Source organism: Podarcis erhardii, assembly GCF_964252035.2.
Source record: "Podarcis erhardii genome assembly, chromosome: 5".
Taxonomy (NCBI): Eukaryota; Metazoa; Chordata; class Lepidosauria; order Squamata; family Lacertidae; genus Podarcis; species Podarcis erhardii.
Genome location: NC_138509.1, coordinates 30,136,885 through 30,154,840, shown reverse-complemented (window position 1 = coordinate 30,154,840; position 17,956 = coordinate 30,136,885). Strand labels below are relative to the sequence as shown.

The 17,956-nt window shown below is 38.5% G+C and overlaps 1 protein-coding gene and 1 long non-coding RNA gene across 47 annotated transcripts in view; one reads left to right on the top strand and one right to left on the bottom strand.

Annotated features, from left to right (window-relative positions):
* The window catches only part of COL13A1 (collagen type XIII alpha 1 chain), an 86,491-nt gene that overhangs the window by 1,014 nt on the left and 67,521 nt on the right, over positions 1–17,956 (bottom strand). For 25 of the 46 annotated variants that reach the window (XM_081861823.1, XM_081861822.1, XM_081861855.1 and 22 more), the window contains 5 exons: positions 15,084–15,119; positions 11,937–11,990; positions 11,088–11,141; positions 10,443–10,478; positions 4,979–6,005 (listed from right to left, as the gene is read on the bottom strand). In XM_081861823.1, coding sequence (XP_081717949.1) covers positions 5,814–6,005; positions 10,443–10,478; positions 11,088–11,141; positions 11,937–11,990; positions 15,084–15,119 — 372 coding nt within the window. In that variant the 3' untranslated portion in view covers positions 4,979–5,813. Of the gene's footprint in view, positions 1–1,933; positions 1,966–3,612; positions 3,652–4,978; positions 6,006–7,339; positions 7,427–7,486; positions 8,736–10,442; positions 10,479–11,087; positions 11,142–11,936; positions 11,991–15,083; positions 15,120–17,956 lie in introns of those variants that run through there. The other 21 variants (XM_081861849.1, XM_081861848.1, XM_081861834.1 and 18 more) reach the window with 14 other exon arrangements.
* LOC309341980 lies at positions 4,887–7,216 on the top strand. The gene is made up of 2 exons (XR_014156628.1): positions 4,887–4,980; positions 6,748–7,216. It is a non-coding gene; the product is annotated as an uncharacterized lncRNA (long non-coding RNA).

Genomic DNA, 17,956 nt, shown 5'->3' with positions numbered 1-17,956 from the left:
CTAGTTTCCTGTTGTGCCCTGATAGTGAACTAAATCTGAGTTGGATTTCATAATGATTCATTTGGGGTGCATCCATGGGGATGCAGTGCACATTTTGAATTGTCAGCTGCAGAATTTGGCAGACATACACCATATATTTAAAGACCAACAAATTTAAAGCACATAACTCGCCCAAAAAATCCCAGGATCTGTAGTTTCCCCCTTCACAGTGCTACAATTCTGTCTTTTTTAAACTACAGTTCCCAGGATTCTTTGGAGAAAGTAATGTTCTTTCAATGTGTGTTGGGTATGCTTTAAATGTATGTTGCGGATCTGTCATTAGTGTGGATATTGGTGGTAATCGTGATGGGGAATTTGCATGGTGCATGAACTGAGTGACATCTTTTAAAATACTGGTCTGCGTCTATAGTATACCTAACTAGTGCTGCTTCCAGGACTAAGAGAAATACATAGCAGTAATCTACACAGGGCTAAGCCTTCACTTGTAGTACTATGTTTTCCATACTAAAGTTCAAGAAAATGCTGAGAAGCCAGAAGAGATTTAGAAGGATATGAGAAGAATGACAAGTCACATGGGGAAATGAGAAAATAATTGGAAATGTTCAGCTGAGGCACACACACCTCATGACCTACCAAGCCAAAGCATATCCTGCTGTGGGTTTGTCCTGGTTTCAGTGGATTGACCAGAAAGCTGCTCTTTCCTCTGTGTGAAGTGGTCAGCATATATTTAGTTAAGAATCTATCATATGTTAATAATGTCATGGGAAACTTAACTGACTGTTCACTGATCTGAGGGCACAACTAAATGTGACCTTGAGATCCTTATCATGGATTGCCTGTGTGTGTGTTTATAATTAGCTGCAGCTTGGGGGCTCCTGGGGTCAGGACCACCACTCTGGGCCTCTTGGGTTCATGTGTTTTAATTGATAGTGGCCACAATTAATTATTTTAGTCTCTTGCATTACCTTTAGTTTGGCACTGAAGTGAGGACAAGAAGCAACATGTGTTAAAACCAGAGGAAAACAGCCGTTGTTTGAGTTGTGAGATCTTGCAGGATGCAGGGGCAAACAGGGAAATGCTGAATAAATGCATCTTAGTGCAATAACATTTGATGCTCCGTAGAATGAAATATTTGAAGAGCAGCAGTGCATGGGAAGAGAGGCAGCAGCTTTTAAAAGATGTCCAAGAACTGAAAAGAGTTATTGTGAATGCTAGAAGTTTCTACTGAGTTCAGTGGGACCAACTTCCTTATTGTAAGGGTGTATAAGATTGTGCACTTAGTTGTGTATCGGAAGCCTGCTGTTCCCACCAATGACTTCCTCAATGAAATGTTAACCTTTGCTTTAACTGATTCTAGAAGATCAGTGCTTTATGTATGTGCATGTTTTGTTATCCACAAATTCTCTCCTACAAATTTAGTTATTTCATCAGTGGTGCCCTCTGCTGGCAATAGGGTTTAACACAGGTGGTCCCTGTTGTTTCTCACTTTGTTGGCTTAAGTTTTCCCATGAAATACCATTATATACATATATGATTTATTTTACGAATGTTAATTTCATTTCATTTTAATAATGAAAGTCCATAGTATTTTAAGTTGTTCTTGCATTCATTGTCAAATGGCTTTGTTGGTCTTCCTATGTAAATAGAGTTATTCTTCCTGGCACCTTAATGCAATAACTTATTTAGCTGTATCACTTAGTATGAGTGCACAAATATCATGCAAATATTGCAGCTGTATTCCACAATGCAAGTAGCATAGTATCAATATACATATAACGATACAAATGACTGACAATCAGATAAAAAGGAAAAAAAGTAGCATTTTCTGTACAAAAATATGCAGCTCTTTATAATTTGAAAAATGCATTATCTTTTGGCACTTCCAAAAAGAACACTGTATAAAAATAAATATTCTATGCACAAACACACATACACACACAGGCCAGTCCATGGTTAGAATCTTCACTGCAAAAGAAAAATATAAAACCATGTTAATATCACAAACAATAATTTTGAAAGGGATTTTCTGTTGAGAAGAAGTGCTGTGAAGGTATGCTGTTATGTGAGTATGATCCAAGGGAAATAATCTAAGCATGTAATCAAAGCTAAGCATGTTGAAGTCCTATTGATGTAAAAGAGAAAGATTCTGTATGTTTCATCAGTATGAAAATGTCTAGCTTTGTTGACAGGCATTTTTCTTAGGAACTGAAGTCCTGGGGAAATCACCTGTTCATTTTGCATTCTTCAGTAATTGACTTGGAGAAATTTGTAACCCATTTGGTCCTATTCCCTCTATATTCACAGTCTGCAGTTTGGAGTTCAAAATGCTTCACTGGAATTCCACTTTAATCAGTGGCAGTCTTATGATCTGCAGAGCTTTTAAGCTTTCTGCTTTGCTTGCTGGGCAAGGCCCACTCAGCATGCTGGCTCTGGAAGGTTAAGGATGCTCACACAACATCTCACAGGAACTTGGAAAGCCCTATGAGATCTTGCAAGAGAATCCCAGCACTGGTGTGGGCACTGCCCACACAAGAAAGGCAGATAACTTAAAAGCTCTTTTTGCACTGGGAAAAACTGGCACAAAAAAACTGCTAAGCTCTCTGCCTTGCTTGCATTTAACTTGTGTAATTTCAACCAGCTTGCCTTCAACCTGTGTTGAAACTACACAAGTTAAAAGCATGTAAAATGTCATCATACTGTATGAGACATCTTGTGAGAGGTTAATCACAGCACGAACTTTATGGAGAGATACTTTATCACAACGGATGCACCAGGGCATCTTAATGCTGGATTCAGCCATATAGCATACTTTTGAATGCATAAAGGTTCACAAATACTTTTACACAGAGAGTCCAATAGATATGTAACCTCTGTACAAATTACAGACTCTGTTACCAAGTGTTTAAAACCTAATTTTAAAAGTTTTGGATGTTTAATTATGAAAGTCTCTGTCTGAATAACAGAAGTGAGTTGTTAAATAAGTCTAACATTCTCATGAATGTCAAATTCTGACTTCTAAGGACCAAACTAGATATGTCATCAAACACATCATGAGTAAGCAGGTATGTGGATTAAAAGAAAAAGAATAGCGGACTTGGGCTGATTTTTGTCAGGACCAAAGTACATGGTGATAGAAGGTTTAACTCTTTATCATGGGGCCCCCAAAAGATAATCCCTTCCAGCTGTTTTTGACCCCAGAAGGAAAGTTCTCTTTGCAGCACTCCCCTCCTGTGTCTGCTCTGCATTAAAAGAGAGACAGCATACAGAGATGTTTGCTAATGATGTGTTTAGCGTCATGTCTACTTAGGCTCTTAAAATATTGGTATACAGTTTATAATTTTAGGCTTTTGATATGATTATGATTATATTATGTATACCCCACTCTGGGTGGCATACAGCATGGTGAATTGCTAATGTGTTTGGTTTGGTCTGAGTTATAAAAGATACATTACCCATGTATTCATCTTATTTGCATATATTTGAACAATAACATAGTACCTATAATATAGATGTTTTTGAATTGGGACAGAAGTGTGCTATGGCCAACCCTTCATGCTTTTCTGTTATAGTTACACCATGCAGAAGCAGCACATATCACAATCATGCCATTACCTTATTCCAGCATCCTTGAACTGGCAAGCCATCTTCCCCCTATAACAAAGAATGATTTAAGGAGTTCAAAACAGCAAAAGACTAAAATAAATCAGGAGAGGAAATAAATAATATAGCTGCAGAAAATATTCAAAATTTAAAATCTGTTTAGATGAGATATCCCAATGTAATACACCTTGCTTAGCCATAGATTGAATAAACATGTTTGGTACAAGAGGGCTGCCTCTGCATATAATAGAAGACCCACATGTTCCAAATCAGAATCTTGCAACCAAATTCATGTTGGGCCTTTCCATACAATCAGTTTACTGTCCAATAAGTGTGGAATCCAGATCCATTAAAACCTATGGAAGTTTTGTCACTGATTTCTATGGTTCATAAATTACTTTCTAAATGGACAGCTACTGGTTTAGCCTCCAGAAGCCTCTCCTCTCGGGTAGGCTGTGATGGGGACATAGCATTTTCCCAGTCCTCAAACTACAATGTTTTGATGTTTTCTTTAGTGCTTTGCAGGCCGTGTGTGCACCTATTATTTAAAATATCTGTAAGCACAAATAGAATAATTTTCTAAGGCTATGCTCACCAAGCCATGATTATATGAGGGGAGCCAGTTTAAAGGAAAGTCCCAGGATGTCCCCATATACTGTCAAGTGTGTGCAGCAAGCTGTATTCCTGTCACCCAGATTTCTAATTGGATTACCCATTAGTCATTCCAGTATTTTAACGTGTGTGTTTAATATATATATACATATACATTTATACATACACACAAACCTATCAAAACAAAGAGCTGGTCAGACTTGTGGATTGATCAAACTTCAGGCAGAATTATGACTGGTTTGTTCCTCTGACAACTAATATGCTTTCTAAATAGAGATTTCTCATGAGAAATAATACCTTTTTTATTATGGCAATCTTGAAATATAGTGGCAAGAAGTATGATAAATTAATGATCATTTGACACTGAAATAACCACATGTTTTCTAAACCTATTATCCTTAATGCAGACACTCTCCTCACAGTACATCTTTCCGCTGGTACATACAACTGCAAAATGCAATAACTGAAGAGCCATTAACAATGAATGAAGAAGTTCCCATTGGTACAATGGTCCCATTGGCAGGAATGAATTGTATAATGCATGTAAAATCCAAAGTTAGGGAACAGGAGTTACAATTGAGGGGATCAACAGAAGGATGTGGTCATAACAGTGTGTTTGTTTTGCAGAGGCTGGGAGGCAGAAGGAAGCATATTTATTAGTAAAGAGCAGAAATTAGGCATATCACACTTGAAAAGCATGGACTTCATACATGCTCTTAGAATACAGAGCAGTCCGGGAACTATGGCAGCAGAGTGACAAGTTAAAAAGTAAGGTTTTTTTCATGCTTGAAGCAGATAGCATATTTTAACATTGGGTTTCTTCCTTTGTTATAAGAATATGGCATCAGTTTGACTTTTCACAAGATTTTGCGTGTGTGTTTGTATCCATGTAGTGTATCAGAGTAGGAATGTGTGTGCTTGTGTGTGTAACCAGTAATGAATGTGGTATATTCCATTGGGGGGGGGGAGCAACACTGAAAAGACCCATTATTGTGTGGCTAACTTTCTGCACCTTCCTTGGGTGGGGCATACAGAGAAGAGTCTCTGATGAAGACTTCAGGTTATGGGCTGGTTCATCTGGAGAGGTGATTCTCTTTAAATGGCAAAAACAGCACTTTGAACTGAGCCTGGAAATTATTTGGTAGCTGGTGCATTTGGGCCAGAATCAGGGTAACATATTCAAACCTTATGGTCCCAGTCAATAACCTGTCTCCTGAAATCTTCAAGGAACAGATTACAGTTGAACAAATTACAAATTCAGAATTAAAAAATGAAAGAACTATGCATAGTCTTTTGCCATGATACATGGGAAACCTGTAATTCTGAAATAGAGGATATGAAATAGGTGTGTTGCAGGACAGAAGTGGGAAGGCAGGGTGATGTGGCGAATAGCAAGATCTGCGGAAGGGTCACAGTTTATATATGTGAATTAGATGCTCTTTTATGTGGTGTGAGATATTTGTGAGATCATGAAAGTTAAAGAAGAAGTAAAGCAGATATGAGCGAGCAACTTTATGTTCCTTAAACCAGCATATTTATCCTCATATATTGCAGGAAAATGGTAGTAGCAACCGGTCTCACTCCAAAAGCTGTTATGGGTGTCAATGGACATCAAGCATTTGGGAGAAAGGGAGGGGATATGGAAAGGGGCTTGCAATAAAGGAAGGAAGGAAAAGCAAACTGAAACATGCAGGAAAGGGAAGGTAACACCATACCAATGGGCAAGGGGCATCCAGCCCGTCCAGCCCTGGTAACCCCGGCTCACCCTTCTCGCCTTTAAAACCTCGAAGTCCCTGTTCGTGAAATCAACCACTAGAATTACTTTAGTCAGTGCAGATAATCTCCATTTTATGGGTGGAGAAACTCAGTAGAACAATGATGTACTCAAAGGCACTCAGGTTATAGTCCCAGTGTTTTTATGTACAATGGCATACAATGATAGCTTTTTAAAAAAATAGTATTCTGAAATAATCAGAAGCTACTAGTTTTAAATGGAGAAGATTAGAGAATCCAAATTTTGGGGAAAGACTTCCCAGGAAGCTGATACTTAAAAGCAACTTGGTGGCAGGCGTGCTTTAGCTGTTTGGATGGCTTTGCTACAGAATTCACAGAGTTAAGGAAGTAGCTGAAATGGAATACTTTGGGGTTTTGTCACATTTTTTATTAGCTTAACTTTAAAATATCTTTAGAAAATCTTACTGAAGTACTGTTAATTTGATATGATTAAGAAAACAGAATAAAATCTTGTCATGTTCTCTGGCCAGATACAGATACAAGCTATTATAACCCAGATAAAGTAAACCAAGTAAAATACTAGTTAGCACTAGAACATTTCCTTAAAAAATAAATAAATCTTATTTTGAGACATAGGAGGTAAGGAATTCTGAAGCTCTCCACATAGCTGCACATGTTTCAAATTATCTTTCAGGTGTCATCAGAAAGCCACTTGCTTCTTTGTTAAAAGTACAATTGGAGTAATTTGCCCGTATGTAAGTGGCTCAATGTCAAGAACTTTCTCCTTTTTCTTTGGACTAGATCAGTCTGTTTTCCACTGGGTGTCATAAACTGAGTACCCTGCAACACAATCAGCTGCAACATCTTTCTGATACAACATTTGCTCATCACCAAAGTGGGCGAAGGAAGAAGGCACTTTTAGATTTCACTTTTACTCAGGCCCTCTTCACACATGCACATTCACTTGATGATTATAATGTAAAGTGATGACCCTTTACAAACAAACCCCTGTAGATGAGATCACACAGTTTTCACATTGCCTCATAACACATTTCATTTGAGATAGTTAATTCAGCAGCAAGTCATCAAGTGAACGAGTGAACACACATGTTTGAATTGGCCTTGAGTCTATGGAAGACGCTGTAACAGTGAATCTAGAAGTTTTTAAGTGGTATTGCTTTTTCAACTGGGCCAGTTTTACATGGCCAGGGCTTGCTCTGGCTTCCTTTATCACTTCAGTAGGTATGGCAGAGCTCCCCTCTTCTTCTTTTTTCTTCTTTTTTAAGAAATCAATTCAAGGCATTCCTGCATTGTGGTGTCATTGCCTCTTGTCCTTCTTTCTTCCCCAGTGGCTTAAAATATAAAACAATGTGCCTTATAAAACACAACATACCAATGGGCAGGGTGCATCTAATCCAGGTGCTCCTTGGTCTCCCTTATCCCCTTTAGGCCCCCTAGAGCCTTTCTTGCCCCTTTCCCCCTGTGAATAATAGTTTATTAAAAAAGATACATAAAAGATTTAGGATTATCCATTTCAAGTCAGTGTCTCATAAAAACAAAATACAGTAATGTATTAACTGTAATGTATTAACAATTAACTTCAAAAGCTTGATTTTCTTTTTCATTTAACATTCTTCATGATTATTATTTTTTGGGCTGGCTTTGGCATTTTATGTTTAAATGTATGTGTATTTTGTATTATTAAAACCTCAAACTTAAACAATAGCAAGGTGTTTGTCTTCCATTTTCATGCAGTGGCTCTTCTTTATACAGTTATACAGTTATATAGATATTTCTTTTCCGGGCAGTGTTTGTATTGTTTTGTCATGGCCTTTGGCTAGTGCAATAAAGCTTATTTTGATTGATTGATTGATTGATTGATTGATTCAATAATCACTGTTCCTCCTAAAATGTTTCAGAATAATTAGCATTGGGAACAGCTTCTCCTCACATTTCCTCAGAAGTAATCCCATTGAGCTTAGTGGGGAATTCTGACCTACAATATCCAAGCGGACAATAAAAGTAAAATGAGTGGTGAGGGTCATTACACTTTTTTTCCAATGACTAACTTTGAAAAAAACCATAATCTTGCTGAAGTTCTGTATTATTTTTAAAAATAAACCTAGGAAGACACACTTCTGTTTAAAAATCACATATTAATCAGCTGGATCCACCATGTTTTTTTTATTTAACAGGAGAGGCAACATTGGCAAATTCTTGTAAAAATGCTCTATTCTACTTAAGTTCTTAAAATAGACCCTCAAAGGGATAAAAATGGAAACCATCGGCCTCATGCTACCTCTCTGAACAATGGTGCAAAGTCACCTTGAATGAATAATGCCAACATCAAGCCAAGGACCAATAGTCAGAAAGACAACATAATTATGAAATCTTTCCAAGCCAATTTACAAAAATCAGCAACATAGAAAAGAGGGAAACATTTTGATAAGTGCTTGTGGATGTAGGATGTAAGTGGGATTGCTGCAGAGGGAGTTTCATTTAGTAACTGGTATAAGGATTAGGTGGCGCAAGGAGACGACATAAAATCAGGCAGAGTGGGTATATTTTTTTAAGGGAAATAAATGGGTTTGTTGTTTGTTTTTTTAATAAAACAAAAATAAACTGGCAGGAAAAATGGATGGGAAAGGAGAGGTCACCCAGGATCAAACGTTGGCTTAGAGGGAGGATAATCCAGGAGAAAATGCAGACTGGGTTGTGGCAGGAAGAGAAGGAAGGATCCGGGAGAAAAGGCAGAAGAGCAGGAAGGGATAAGGGGGACAAAGGTAGACCTGTAGAAGCAAGGAACACACACACGCAAACCACACAAAGACAGGAGAAGAAGAAAAAACAGTTGAAATAACAAATTCAAGTTTAATGCACAGAATAAGCATTGGCACCTTTTCAGCTGGTTTGTCCAAATGAGCATACTCCATTCCCATGATCTGTTATAATATTGCATTTATTTCTATTTTCTTGACTGCTCTTTCTGGGAGATAAACCCCTATGGTATCACACAAGAGCCAATGGGACTGATTAGCAGAAAAGAAGGACCAAGCTGCATGGGGTGGTGGCAGCATGAGATTCATGGGTCAGAATCAGGCCTGACACTGGATCCTTATAAAACAGAACTTGGGGTGAGACTTAAAAGCACATTAGGGGCAGGCAGGAGAACCTCCTGTTCTCTGTACTTCTCCCTACCCAAATTATGTCTTCTTAGCTCTTTTTCAGCCAGGAGGACTCCTAGGCTGGAAGTAATCCTGCTAGGATAAAAGCAGCTGGAAAGAAGCAGGTGGGGTGGGAGGGGCAGGGTTAAGGGCTCAGCAGTCTCCTGCTCTCTTCTGTGCTTTAAATCACCCCCTTTCCCGCTTTGTCAACATACAGCATAATGCAACCAATATTGGGTTGTGCTACCATCAAATCTAGTTTGGAAAGAATTTCCACAACTGCTGCACAAAGTATCCCGTTGCCAAATCATGGTGCAAGTTAAATAACAGGCTGCCCTTGACTGTTTTACATCCATAGCACTACACATTTCATACCCGACTCAAGAAATGTTTCCAAAACATCAATTAGTCATAAAGTGTCTGCTAATGATATATGGAAGGACTCTTCATTTCTTAATGACTAAATGGATACTTATGCAGGATTTGTGTGTGCACAGTTGCTGCTCACTCTAACTCATCCCCCGCCCCCGTATTGTGATTTCAAAGTATTTGTTGCAGTTTTGCAAAACATACTCCTGCATGGTGCTTTGGATCTTTATTCTCTTTAAGTGGTTTCAGAATTATGAATGGCACTGAGAGTGAAAGTGGCCTGACTTTCCCCAGAGCTTTATTACAAGCAATTCAGAAACAAAGCTGTCTCTTGTCTAACTGGGCAGAAGGTTCGCTCATCAATCTGTGACAGTTCTCATCTGCCAATAAACTTGTTGGGACAGAAACCCAGTCTGAAGTGGTTTCTGAATTTTCAGTTTTAGTTAACCAAGACTGTTCTAAACATTTTATTCAAATTTAAAACCAACTGAAAAAGTATCAGGAACTTGCTTGATAGAGTAATCGGAATAATAACTACATTTTATTTATTTTTTAATCAAAAGGAAGTTATAAAAGCAGAGGTGGAATGATTAAGTACTCTATGCAACAGCAGCCTTGGAGAAATCATAACCTAAGAGGTAACGCTCATCATGACTGTGATGTGCTATGAAGACTTATCATCTCGTTACTTCAAGTATTGTATCACAACTTTATTTTAAGATTTTCCAAGTGTTTCATGAGAATTATTTTGAACTCTGGTTCTATTATTGCTAGCAGCCAATATTACTGCAGGCTCCTACATTCTTGAACAGGTAACATCCTTGAAAAGGATGATAAGTCTTTGGGTTATACTTTATTAGGCAGTTAGATTTTACCTTATCCCTTTTGATGTCCTCACAAATTTAATCATTCCACCGTTCCTTAAAGGCCTTAATAGTGAAAGAGCCATAATTTAAGACTTACCCGGTTTCCTTTTTCACCTGGTGAGCCTTGTGAACCCTATAATATAGGTATGAATGTTTAAAGAAGTTACTCATTTTAAAGCCAGTGCAGTACCCTGCTTAGTATTTGAATCCCCACTCAGCCATGAAGCTCATTGGGTGACATTTGACCAATCATTGTCTCTCAGCCAGACCTACTTCACAGGGTTGTTGGGATAAAATAGGGAGGCGAGGAGAACCACATATATCACCTTAGAACTACAACCTTGCTCACAAAGTGATTCATCTGATGACTGAGATGGAAAAGATCTGAATTGCTATTAGGTCACTGGGCGGGTTGGAGACGTCTTAACCTCTGTATTCATCCCATCCATTTTCCTAAATATTACCCCCGCTGTTCTTACACCAAAATTGGTGAAGCCTTGTGGAGAATGGCAAAAAAATTGCTTGTGGAATCTGATCCAGCCCCCCAAGCTAGGAGTTAGCCACCTTTGAACTAGACAGAAAATTGATCATACTTTTTTTTACTTATGGAGAAATTCTAAAGCATTTAGCTTTACTCAAGTAACTGCAGCAGAAGGTCTATGTTCTCGTGCAGTAGAATTATTAAAGTGAATTTCATGGGGAAAGTGAGGTGGAGGAAGAAGAAATAATGCTCTATACTTACAGGAAGTCCTGCTGGTCCTGTTGGTCCTGCTGTTCCAGGGTCTCCTTTATTGCCCTAAAAGGAATTTAGGAAGACAGAAGTATGTCCTGATTTTGAAAGTGTACTACAGGCACAGAGAAGGTAGACCAATACTATATCTTTCATAGTAGCAAGTTACTTCTGAGCCTTAGGCGACAGAATTGTATTTTCAGTTTCACATAATTTTTTCTCAAGCTAGCGTGGAATTGGAGAGGAGAGATTTCCACCTCCATCCCCGCAAAAAGGTCCCCAAAGTGTCGGTTAAACTGTATTTTGCTGACTAGAAACAGAATAGTGCTAAATAAACATTCCTTTTGCTGTTTATCTCTGAAAAGGTATCATGTTCACATAACAAAACACATTAGAAGTGAAAAAGAGACAGTGGAAATATCCGTTAGGTAAGGTAAAAAGGTAAATGACCTCTGGACAGCTAAGTCCAGTCAAAGACGACTATGTGGCCAGCATGACTAAACCACTTCTGGCACAACGGAACACTGTGATAGAAGCCAGAGCGCATGGAAGCGCTGTTTACTTTCCTGCTACAGTGGTACCTATTTATCTACTTGCACTAGTGTGCTTTTGAACTGCTGGGTTGGCAAGAGCTAAGACAGAGCAACAGGAGCTCACTCTGTTGCAGGGATTCAAACTGCCAATCTTCCAATCTGCAAGCCCAAGAGACTCAGTGGTTTAGACCACAGCACCACCTGCATCATGCCATCCATTAGGAAACATTACTTATAATATCAGAAAAGTAAAATTTGCTGCGTTTAAGATGTATTGGACTTGTAACAGATAGCCGGTATATGGACCTATTTGCTATAGGTTGCTCACCCTCTCTCCTTTTGGTCCTGCTGGTCCTGGAACTCCAACTGGTCCCGGAGTACCCTGAAATTTTAGGGAGAAATAAGTCCATGAAGCCATTTACTCAACATATTTCAAACTGGATAAGGAAAAAAAAGAGGAGTTTTTGGTTATTCAGGTATACACTTAAATACTACAGCTTTTAAAGTTGATGACCATCATTATTGTATATACAAAGCAGAACCACGTCTGGGCTGGTTGAGATGATAAAAAATATAAAAGACATTTCCTGAAACATTAGATGAAATATTTATTCCTTTACAATCATCAACAAAGCTAAAAGCTGTAGCAAAAGGGGAGCAATGCATGTTCATACTTAAAGCCTTTTAAAAGTGGTTGGGTAGAGTAGGGGAAAAGTAAAGTTTGCATCACTTTTTACATAGGCAGCTCATCATGCAGGTTGACAGATCACCATGCCACAGGCAGTAATGCAAATGTACAGTAATATAATAGAGAACATGAGAAGGTCTTGTTCATTTTCAAGTCCTTATCTGCCATTTAAATTTAACTTCAGTGGGGCAGAGAATGGTGTGTTTTGGTTTTCGCTCCGGGTGCTTCTAGACAAGACAGAGGCTTATTGTGGAGTCAGTGCTGCTCACACACTCAGGTTTTTTTTGCATTGTCCATATGATGATGATGTTATCAACATACCCAGCCACATATTGTTTTACATTTATCTTATTGCAGAAAACCCAATAAGTAACAAATAACATGTTATACATCTGTGGTCACCATAGGCTTGTGGATGTTATTTATTTATTTATTTATTTAATGAATAGTTTATCACATGTGTGGTGATGTGATAATAGTCCCCAGTGCCACATCCCTGCCTGCTTCCACTTGAGCATAACATAGCTATTGTATTTTCAGCACACCAGCCTGCCTGGTATCACCAATCCAAACAATCTAGTTTGGAAAAGCTATTCCCTAAATATCTCATCACAAGTGGGGGAATACCTTGGAGACTGTAATCACAGCACATAGATCAGAACTTCTCTTTAAAAAGAAACAAACCAAAGATTTTGTGCAAGACCTCTTTATCATAATTTCTACAGAGCTAAATAATGTATTTTTAAAAACACACACAAACATGGAAACAGATGTTTCCCACCAATCAAGGACCTCCCACTAATGTGGCTGGGAAACAGCAGAATGCATGTGAAAAACAAGTGTGTGGGTGCTTGTGCGCCAACTGCGCACACAGAAAACCTGGATCTTAACTGGTGTGTAACATATAGCCCCCCATCTGGAAGTGCCTTCAATAGCATTTCCCTTTTTATAGCCAAGTTCTACCAAAATTTTATTGGGTTTATGAATCAAATAAATCCATGCACAATCTAGCTTAAGGATCAGTTCATACACTCAAATTAATCAGTCAATCCGTCTTCCCAGGGAACTCTGGGAGATGTAGCTCTGTGGCTGCACAATTATAAGTTTAACATAATATCACATTGATCCCCCTCAGTCCTAGGTATTGCTCTATAAATTCAAGTATACATAAAGAAATCTAGTTTTTAAATACAAAACAAGCAGTACAACCTGCTACAACAACATGGCACTGGAGGTTCCATTGTGATTTCACAGAAATCAAAATTATGGAGTCTGTGACACAATATGAAGACCTAATGGAAACAGCTGCCCATTTGCAATCCAAGGAGGTGCTTTGTAAAATGGGTTAGTATAGTTATTCTGTCTTTCAGCATGAAGAGTTGGCCAGCAGAATTCATAGGTAGTTAACTCAATATTGTCAATTCTGAACAAGCCTAGTCAGCTTAGTCACAGTGTTACAGCATATCTAGCCATACCTCACAAGCATTCTGACACCTTCACAGTCTCTTGCATTGCCAAAATGATAACCACTCTATTGCTTTCATTATCACTTATCCCCCAAAAGGTGAAAGCAAGACACACAAATCAAAGAGTCCATATTTATTATGGTTCAGTTTCAGATTTACTACATGAACATGAGCAAATGAGTCAGGAACTGTTATCCAAGGATTGATGGCTGTGTGAACTGCCTGAAATGTTATCCAAGGATTGATGGCTGTGTGAACTGGCTGAAATGACCCAAGCCAAAACAGGAAGAGAACTCTAGAGCCTTATCATGGAAGCTGCTGTTAAGCTAGTAGCCTTCTGGGACCAACAAATTCAAGAGCATTGTCCGTTTTAGATTAGGATGGATCTGAGTAGATCACTGAGTAAATATGAAGGCCCACTTTGACATGTTGCAATACACTGTTCCTAAAATAATGGTTCATCCATATTTTCACTTGCCCTGTATTTTGATCATATTGTGTACCAATTAATTCTCTTGGGTCCGAGAGCTTTTATTCTTGTTCTGCAGCTGTGCCTTGCAAAAATCTGATCGTACCCGCTGAACTGCTGAAGTTTGGTTAAGCAAAATCTCTCTTTGGATTTTCTGTGCATCTTATAAGATTTGATTCAGCAGGCAAGACTGGGTTTTTGCAAGGCACAGCCACAAGATAATGAGAAAAGCTCTCAGACCTGGGGAAATTAATTGGTACACAATATGACCAAAATACAGGTCAAGCAAAAGTGTGAATGAGCCCCTAAGTCTTATTCCCATGTCTCATGCACATATGACAAGCATCCTAGGCTATAGTGAGATCAGAACAAGAAATTGGTTGCAATGCATTGCTTGAATGTGCTTGAAATAAAAATGCAATAGAGTGCCTTTTGCTCACATAAGACATTTACAAAGCATTACTATGGCTGAGAAAAGTGGAAGGAGATGCTTTAAGCAAGCTTTCCATGGGGAGAGAAAAGAAGACAGCTGACAACTGACAATATGAGAGACAGAAGTACATAACATTAATAATGGGTACATGCAAAAAATTCATTTATAATTTACAATATATTACAAGTAAATAAAATAAAACCAGGTTATCTTTAGGGCTAAATTCCCAGACCTGTGGAAATGTGTAATGATGTGAATTAAAACTTTATGGTTGTTCGGCATCAAAATGTAGCAGCTGCATTTGTTCTGTCTCAGCTTTTTGGAAAGACAATGATACAGATACGGTTGTGGCAAGACAAAGAAGACAAACCACAGCATTAGGGGATAGGAATGTAGGGTAAGAGAGAAATGGAACTCACCGGTGGGCCAGGCCTGCCGTCTAAACCTGAAGCACCCTGGACAGACAAGGAAGGGTTAACAAAACAAAAGGCAAGGAGGAAGGGAGGGTGAGGAGGAGGGGAAGGGAGAGGTGAGTGAAGCAGTGACTGGAGACAAACATATGCTCACAATAAAACAACAAAACTTGGATCTCAGGGACAGGTGATGGCACTTACAAGGAAACCAACAAAAAACAAGACACTGAATGTAACATGGTCTGATTGCTTTAGGTTGCCGGTGAGAATGCAGCACACCAGCATACTCTACCAGAATAAACAGGCCTAGCTTTGGGAGAGTATCGCTGCTGTCTCATGCTCTATAGCTGAGGTTGCGATGGTAACAGGAGAGCTGATGGCAATCCTTAGGCCATCAGTGGGAGTTGCTTTGAATCCCAGCACATTTACTGTAGCATCTGATGAAGGCACAGCTCTTTACCTTGGCCTCTATCCCACACCTGTGAGAGATATACCTCACCCTGTCTATCCACCTGTTGTCCTGATTTTAATGTGTTTTAACTGTTTTCAGTAGTGCATTTTTAGATAGTGGCAACCAACCTTGGGATGTCATTGTGAAGGATAGGTAAGACATTAGTAGGGATCTGGGGGGAACTGGTTCAGTTTGCATTCCAATGCAACCTTCCCAAAGCTGTACTTAACAAACAGAAACAGAAACATCGCTCTGCTCTGAAATTCATACTTTTCAGAATTTTGTGGTGCAATTCTTCAACCAAAAGATTGCATACAAAAAATATGTTGTTAGTAAAAAAATAAATCATTCTATAAGGAGGAAACTGCTTGCTAAAATGCTGATACTAGGCAAAATTGTGCACAAAAATGCATATATCAGGAGAAATGTTCACAAAAAATGCACATAGATTTTCATGTGGACTTTTAATTCCTTTAAAAATAAATAAATAAATTGCAAAATGCAAGTCTGGAAAAATGAGAAATAGACGGCGGGGGGGGGGGGGATTGACAGATCTGTCCATCCCCAAGCTCTAGTCATACATAAACAAGTTACTGATGCTGCATGTTGTGCACATAGGCTGCATTCTCATTCAGGTATTTGAATACTAGTCAGCTTATGTCTGTTTGTTTCTAACCCAGCAAGTGAAATGTGCAATAAGACTGATTATATTAGCTAGATAGGAGAGACTATTAGAACTGTGAATGATCAAGCACATAAATTTGTTAAGCTGCCAATTTCTGATGGGCTTCTTTTAAAAAAAAAAACCACAACCCAACAACTTGAAGGAAGAAATTGGTTGGTTGAAATGCAAATTAAACAATGATCATTGGTGATTTATTAGGTTCTTCAAGCAAGAGAGAGAATACAAAGAAAGATGGGCACTGTTTAAATCTAGACAGGCTGACTGAATTAGCAAACACACTTAACACAATACCTGCAGAAGATACATGGCCTCTGAACACAGAATCCATTTAGCTATCACAGGAAATTTCTGTCAATGGAATTTCTCTAATCTTTTTTTTTTTTTAAATCCAGTCAAGTTACTGAATTCCGTATTATGTGTCTCGTGAAGTACTTTCTTTTGGCTTTCCTGAACCTACCATAAATCAATTTCACTGGGTGACCCCCAAGCTCTAGTAACTGAAACAGTTTCGTGTGTTTTTGTAATTTGCTTTCTTCCACAGATACACTCTAAAGAGTATCACGATGTGACCCTGAAAGAGAAAATTTTCAGCAAGAGAGCCCCAGTGTATGAAGAAATTCTGACCAGTTCCTGTACAACATCTTCTGTACTCTCATTTCTTTGAAAGGTGGTAGCAAGATGCATTTGATATCACCTCTTTCTATACACATTGGAATTTGGCTATATTTGTTGCAGTATTTGCTCATGGAATGGTGCTGAATCTTCATATGCACACACCTCATCCTCTGCTAGGGTCAAGAGACTTTGAAACTGGAACCAACTTGCAGTAATATTTCTAATGGGATAATGTGCAAGGACAATGGGACATAAGTCTTGAAAAATTAGCCCTCACTTAATATGGTGATGTATCCATAAGGTTAGCTAATTAAAAACTCTATGAATGCACACTGTTGTTCTTATCCAACAAGGGAGATCCATGTTTGGAGAACAGACTTCCACTCAAGCAACTAATGTTCAGGCACATTCCAATTTTCTCCTGGACTTCATTGAAGTGACTGGATACAGAGCTTTTGTTACAGATAGGGATGAACATATACAGTAGGAACCACTAGCCGGTTGTGTCACAGCTAGGATATATAAATCATCGTATAAACGAAAGTAAATGATATACTATTATACATCAAAGTCAGCCTTTAAGATGTATTAACAGGAAGCAATGTTCTGTTATGTGCATTTATTAGCAAATCTAGTATTGTTGACCTGGGTATTTCTTTCTCCAGACTTGTTTAAACTCTCTGTGTTAAGTTCAAAAGTTTAGATTTCTTAAAAATAATAATATTCCACCTATAAATTGGTCCTGCAAAAATTGCCATGTTTGTTATGTCTTGCATTCTGTTGGCAACATTTCTGAACTCTTCCACTTTCTTAGTTTTTTAAATCGTTTAGTGCTTCTGCCCTGCTTTGAAAATATTGTTAAAATCATGACATTACAGCAACCTATTTAAACAAAGACCAGCAAACCCTCAGCCAAACAATCACACAGCTGAAGCCTAGAGAACTATAAAGATAGTTCAGGTTAGTTTCTGAATAACAAGACCTGTCCCTATCCATTTGGTTTTGATGTATGAATGCCATGGAAATCCACTAAAATAGAGATGCTGCCCATATGGCCCAAAGCCCAGATACAGATATCAGAATTCTCCTTTTTGATCTGCCAGCTGATGCAGCTCATGCTTATCTTAC